The sequence below is a fragment of the Oncorhynchus masou genome, chromosome 30 (genome assembly GCF_036934945.1).
Source record: "Oncorhynchus masou masou isolate Uvic2021 chromosome 30, UVic_Omas_1.1, whole genome shotgun sequence".
NCBI lineage: Eukaryota > Metazoa > Chordata > Actinopteri > Salmoniformes > Salmonidae > Oncorhynchus > Oncorhynchus masou.
The window spans coordinates 58998828-59005841 of NC_088241.1; the positions used below are offsets into that span (position 1 = coordinate 58998828).

The 7014-nt window shown below is 41.4% G+C and overlaps 1 protein-coding gene across 7 annotated transcripts in view; it reads right to left on the minus strand.

Moving 5' to 3' along the window:
* LOC135522882 (aspartyl/asparaginyl beta-hydroxylase-like) overlaps positions 1 to 6671 on the minus strand; it is a 56239-nt gene extending 49568 nt beyond the window's left edge. For 5 of the 7 annotated variants that reach the window (XM_064949541.1, XM_064949538.1, XM_064949544.1 and 2 more), the window contains exon 1: positions 6343 to 6669. In XM_064949541.1, coding sequence (XP_064805613.1) covers positions 6343 to 6382 — 40 coding nt within the window. In that variant the 5' untranslated portion in view covers positions 6383 to 6669. Of the gene's footprint in view, positions 1 to 6342 lie in introns of all 7 variants that reach the window. The other 2 variants (XM_064949542.1, XM_064949537.1) reach the window with 2 other exon arrangements.
* Between the last annotated feature and the right edge of the window lie 343 nt (positions 6672 to 7014).

Here is a 7014-nt window from a genome sequence, read left to right on the forward strand (position 1 = left end):
CACCTCTTGCACTGAGATGCAGTGCCTTAATACACACAGATGCAGTGGTCTAACTATTTAACTGTGCTAGAATGCTTAAAAGGCCGCAATTAAAAAAAATATATGTATGGCCTTTTAAGCATTCTAGCACAGTTAAATAGTTAGACTACTGCATATGTGTGTGTTAAGGCACTGCATCTCTATATAGGGGAGGAAAATATTGGATATTGGTATCGGCCAAAAATGTAATATCGGTGCATCACTAAATTACTAGTATGGCCATGTCAGCACACCACTACTAAGCACCCACCCCTGAGGGGCCCCAGTGTTGAGGGTCAATGTAACGGAAGTGTTGTTGCCTACCCTCACCAACTAGGGCCGGACCTTCAGGAAGTCCAGGATCCAGTTACAGAAGGAGGGGTTCAGTCCCAGGGTTCCCAGCTTGGAGAGCACTATGGTGTTGAACACTGAGCTGTAGTCTATGAACAGCATCCTCACTGAGATATTTCCCCTCTTGTCCAGGTGGGAGAGGTCACTGTGATTGTGTCATCTGTGAATCCGTTTGGGCGGAAGGCAAATTGTAGTGGGTCCAGGGTTCTGGGATGATGGTGGTGATGTGTATCATGACTAGCCTTTCAAAGCACTAGTGTAGTGTCACATCATACTTTGTGACATCGGCTATTCACGAGGAAACTAGATATCAGAGAGTTGATAGTGTTATTAAATATCACCTCTCATTTTGGATGTGTAAAGAAACAATGTGATAATCAACTGGAAAATAAATGGTCAATACATAAGTTCTTGAGGATCCAGCAAGAACTTAACTCAATTAAGAAGTTTATGAAACATTGAAGACCAAGACTACATTTTATTGCCATTTCTGGGAGTGACCATAGTCACACACCAAAATAGGCCCATCTCAAACTCAAACTGGACAGATCAATTAGGCTTATCATATCAAAAAATGTGCCTTAGACAGCTTTGACAAAACAACTCAAATGGAGGGCACTGTACAGAAGCACCAGCTCCGCAGGAACAGGTTAAACCAATGAGAGGCAGTGCAATAGCTCATTAGGACCCGCTAGGTTTACAAATCACAATTCCTCCATAGAAGGAAAATAAGACGTTCTGGGGCCAGGGAAACAGATGTGGCCACTACATGAACAGGTACTGTAGTCATAGTGCTGTAAATGGAACTATACAACCATAAATAAAGTGCTGGTGACAATATGACCTGATGGAGGAGTGGGGAGAGTTAGAGCGAGGAAGATCATGAGTGTGAACAGGTGTTGTTATTCAACTACTAAAGGCTTCAAAGATACAAGGTTTAAAACACACACACACACACAGCTACCTACTCTAACTGTACAAGTTCAAGAGCATTGCTGTAGACAAGGTCACGTTATTCAGTTACAAACAATACAACAAAAATACTCTGGCCTTTGTCACAAATAACAACATATCCTGTTTGTGACAGTATCCGAGTCATGACAAGTCACTATGTTCTATATATAGTCCTTTTAAACATTTAGCACACACACACACACACACACTACCAGTCAAAAGTTGACATACAAAATAAATAACCTGGAATGAGTAGGTATCATTTTCTACATTGTAGAATAATGGTGAAGACATCAAAACTATGAAATAACACATTTGGAATCATGTAGTAACAGAAAAAAAGTGTTAAACAAATATAAAATATATTTAATATACTTCCTCAAAGTAGCCACTCTTTGACTTGACGACAGCTTTGTACACTTTTCACATTCTCTCAACAAGCTGCATAAGGTAGTCACCTGGAATGCATTTCAATTAACAGTTGTGCCTTATTAGAAGTTAATTTGTGGAATATTTCCTTCTTAATGCATTTGAGCCAATCAGTTGTGTTGTGACATGGTAGGGGTGGTATATAGAAGATGGTATTTTACCAAATAAGGCTAAGTCCATATTATGGCAAGAACAACTCAAATAAGCAAAGAGAAATGACAGCCTGTCATTACTTTAAGACATGGTCAGTCAATCTGGAAAACTTCAAGAACTTTGAAAGTTCAGTCGCAAAAACCATCAAGCACTATGATGAAACTGGCTCTCATGAGGACCGCCACAGGAAAGGAAAACCCAGAGTTACCTCTGCTGCAGAGGATAAGTTCATTAGAGGTACCAGCCTCAGATTGGAGCCCAAATAAATGCTTCAGCGTTCAAGTAACAGACACATCTCAACATCAACTCTTCAGAGAAGATAGCGTGAATCAGGCCTTCATGGTCAAATTGCTGCAAACAAACCACTACTAAAGGACACCAATAAGAAGAAGAGACTTGCTTGGGTCAAGAAACACAAGCAATGGACAGACCAGTGGAAATCTGTCCTTTGGTCTGATGAGTCCAATTTGATATTTTTGGTTCAAACTGCCGTGTCTTTGTGAGACGCAGAGTAGGTGAACGGATGATCTCCACATGTGTGGTTCCCACCATGAAGCATGGAGGAGGAGGTGTGATGGTGTGGGGTGCTTTGCTGGTGACACGGTCAGTGATTTATTTAGAATTCAAGGCACACTTAACCGGCATTGCTACCACAGCCTTCTGCAGCGATAGACCATCCCATTTGCTTTGTGCTTAGTGGGACTATCATTTGATTTTCAACAGGACAATGACCCAAAACACACCTCCAGGCTGTATAAGGGCTATTTGACCAAAGAAGGAGAGTGATGGAGTGCTGCATCATGACCCGATTAGAATCTCAAATATATTTTGATTTGTTTAACACTATTTTTGTTACTATATGATTCCAAGTGTTATTTTCAATGTTCTGATGTCTTCACTATTATTCTACAATGTAGAAAAATAGTGAAATAAAGAAAAACCCTGGATATAAATAAGAGACAATGGAGGCTGCTGAGGGGCGGACGGCTCATAATAATGGCTGGAACGGCGTGAATGGAACTGAAACCATGTATTTGATAACACTTCACTTATTCGGCTCCGGCCATTATCACGAGCCCGTCCTCCCCAATTAAGATGCTACCAACCTCCTGTGATGACTTCATCAGTATAAAGGCAAGGTAGTTTGTGCTGTTAAATAGCTACAACGCTACATATTTAGGTTGCTGGCGAAGGTTGCCATGTCGACTACCATTTTGTAATAGCCCTACTTTACTGCAGACACTGCTCTGTTCACCAGAATAACAGTCCCTCATCAATTCGATATTTTAAACTGGGTGGTTCGAGGCCTGAATGCTGATTGGCTGAAAGCCGTGGTACATCAGACCATATACCACAGGTATGACAAAACATTTATTTTCACATTAGTAACCAGTTTATAATAGCAATAAGGCACATCGGGAGTTTGTGGTATATGGCCAATATACCCAGGCACTCCACGTTTCATCGCGCATACGAAAAGTCATTAGCTGTGGTATATTGGCCATATACCACACCTCCTCTAATCTTATTGCTTAATGGCACCACACTGTTGGTTACCATTCAACACTTCTGAATGAAGCAGTTAAGCAGAACCATTAGCCTACCATTTATAAATCCCCTTGACCCTATCTAGGATTTCTTTAGCCAATATGGCTTCATCACAGATGGGCTCCTCCATCACAGGTTCCTCCATCAGGGCAGATGAAGTGGGATCCATGATGAGAACTCCTTGATTTTTCCCAGTTTCTAACAAATCCCCCCTGCCTGAATGAGGCGTAGAGTGACCACTTGGACAGCTGGAACTCGATACTGGCCAAACTAGCCCAGGGGACTATTTTTTAGAGTCATCAAACAAATATGGGGAGGACATGCAGTGTGTGTGTGAGACACTCATCTGCAATAGCCAGATAGGACACAAGAGGGACTGTGCAGAACAAGGTACACACAAAGACATTGCAGCAGAGTTGACACTTGTCCAAACACAGAAAACATGACAGTTGCCTGTCAGTTGGTCTTTAGTGAAGATCTGGTGCAGAGATTGAAATTCTCTTGAAGTTGAGCACATTACACTACAGCATTTAGAAATAGTTGTACAGTAAAAGTGTGTAAAGGAGCAGTTCATGACTAGGCTGACACACCCATTCTGGTGCAATATGGGCACTACCACCTTCCTCACTAGATGGGTGGAGTAGTGTTTTATCAGCTTACAAACTTCCAACCATTTAACCTAGAAGTTGACTATGTAAATAATTTGGGATTTTCAACACAATAGTGGTTCTTATAAAAAGCAGTGATGCAGTCAGTCTCAACTCTTAGCCAATAGGACTGGCATGAATAGTATTTATATTAGCCCTCTGATTACAATGAAGGGCCAGCTGTTCTGGGCCAGCTGCAGTTCACTAAGTCTTTGCTTGCACATGGCTGGATAATAATCAAGATAATACCAAACTAGACCCTGCAGGACTTGATTTTTGGAGTTTGGTGTCAAAAAAGCACAACATCTCTTTATTACAGACAGACCTCTCCCCAGCCTTACAACCACTGAATCTATAAGTTTTGACCATGACAGTTCACAATCTAAGGTAACGCCAAGTAATTTAGTCCCCTCAACTTGTTCAACAGCCACACCATTCATTACCAGATTCAGCTGAGTTCTAGAACTTAGGGAATGATTTGTACCAAGTACAATGCTCTTAGTTTTAGAGATGTTCAGGACCAGTTTGATTACTGGCCACCCATTCCAAAACAGACTGCAACTCTTTGTTAAGGGTTTCAGTGACATAATTAGCTGTGGTTGTAGAGGCGTATATGGGATTCTGTCCCATGTTGACTCCAATGATGCCCACAGTTGAGTCAAGTTTGCTGGATGTCCTTTGGGTAGTGGACTATTCTTGATAGACACGGGAAACGGTTGAGCATGGAAGAAATAAAAAAAACAGCAGCATCGCAGCTCTTGACACACGCGCCTGGCACCTACTACCATACCCTGTTCAAAGGCACTTCAATGTTTTGTCTTTCCCATTCACCCTCTGAATGGTACACATACACAATGCATGTCTCAAAGCTTTAAAAAAATCCTTCTTTAACCTGTCTCCTCCCCTTTATCTACACTGATTTGAAGTATATTTATCATAGCTTTCACCTGGATTTACCTGGTTAGTCTATGTCATGGAAAGAGTTCCTGATGTTTTGTACACTCAGTGTATTTCAGCCATCATGACTGAAGACAATAACAACTTCCTAAGGCCATTGGCTAATCTTCATGTGTTTATAATAATAAAAAATGTTAACGGCTAATCATAATTTGTGTTAACCTAATAATCATCATCCTCTTTTTCAATAGGCGAGTGCATCAGAGTAGTAGGTCCATAAAATGGCAGCCAAAGAGTTCGGCAACAATCTGTCTAACAAAGGATGTTACAGGGCATGGACCATGAAGATGAACAACTGTCAGGCATACGCACACCTGCAACATTTTTCTGTGGTTGATGTTGCCTTGGCAGTTGTGACACCCTAGTGTAGATTCAGTGTCTCTTTCCCAATACCAGCACAGCACTGCAAACAGGGCCAAGCATTAGTAGGCTATGCCTTCCAATCAGATATTACAATCACAGTGCATGTTGACTTTTTAATGGTAGCATCACATGCACTGCAGTGCGACAGACAACTTCCCATGTCTTTGCACTTCTGATTGAAACCCACTTATATTGGGAAATACTTGCTATAAACTATGCCAGTTTGTGCAATGAAAACAATTCAAATCCATGCATTGACAGTTCCTTGTTATAAGTAACTATTATCCACCAGTCACAACACAGGACACTTTTCACTAGTTTAGACTCAGTCCTCATTTAAGACACTCATATTCTAAGATAATTGAAGAGGAGTAGGCTATTAGTGTGAAAAATGTTAGGCAACCCTTTAATGACACAAAATCCAGTTAGAGTTAGATAGGTTTTTTTTTTACCAGATATGTGCCTAGGGATGGTCTGGATGAATGGCATGGTGTGCACTGTGAATATGGAATAATTTGATGACCATTCCCCACAGGCCAACATAGCATCATTCACATTCATCATAATTTGAGAAGAGAGAAACACGAAGCCTAAACCAACAACAGAGGACAAATAGCTTAACATATAAACTCCCTTCTAAATGTAGTGAAGACATTAACTAACCCGCTGACACAGTGGACAACAGTGAACGTTAGCAGCGGGGCTACATTGTATCATTGTAACATAGTTGCTACATTGTAGCGTTTCAAAATAGATTCTGCACAATTGGCTCGAGGAAAGAACATGATGAAATACATTATTCTTTGCCTGGTGGTGGTGCAGTTGCATAACTGTCAAATAAATATTTAACTAGCTAGACTTGCACAATAATTTAGCGTACGAGCTATGCTGTTAGCTAATTAGCATTGGGAAGGGTACCAACCTTTTTTGGCTTGATTTCTGAAATTCTTCCTTGGAGCCATTGTACGTGCACGGATGCTGACTGTTCAAATAATTAGCCTGTAAACTCCCTTCTTGTTCCCTAAATTAATTTCCGATACCACCTTGATAGAGATAGCTTCCTATTACCTACCATTCCAACAAAATAATAATGTCCTCATGGATACTGACTGGCAAGCTAAAGTCCATGGTAACCAGTTTACTATTGAGTGATCTTAAATTCCGCCAGTCCGCGACAGGGAATGAAAGATGGGCGGAGTTTTCAGCGGATTAGTTTTTGTTGTAATTCTACCGCTTGGACCACTACTTGTTGGGAGTGCCCAGAGATTTCCGCCCTGCAGTTTTGATAACAGCGATAACAAACGTGTCAGAGTGTCCCCTGTATATCGCGACATCTTCACATAACATAAACATCAAAGGGGTTTAAATGGCTGCTGAGTGGACCTGGAAGGGACAGAGAAGGCTGTATAGTATCCAACCTGAGACAGGCGGGGATTTCTCTGCCTGGGTCCCTGATGGGGATGCCTGCAGTATCTTCTGGAGGGTCAAATACAGTGATGTATTTAAACCCTGGATTGTAAATGCTATGTATTGGCCAGTGGGAGGCTTTGAAGCCACCGATCGGCCATATTGCCACACCCCAGAAGGAGTGGGA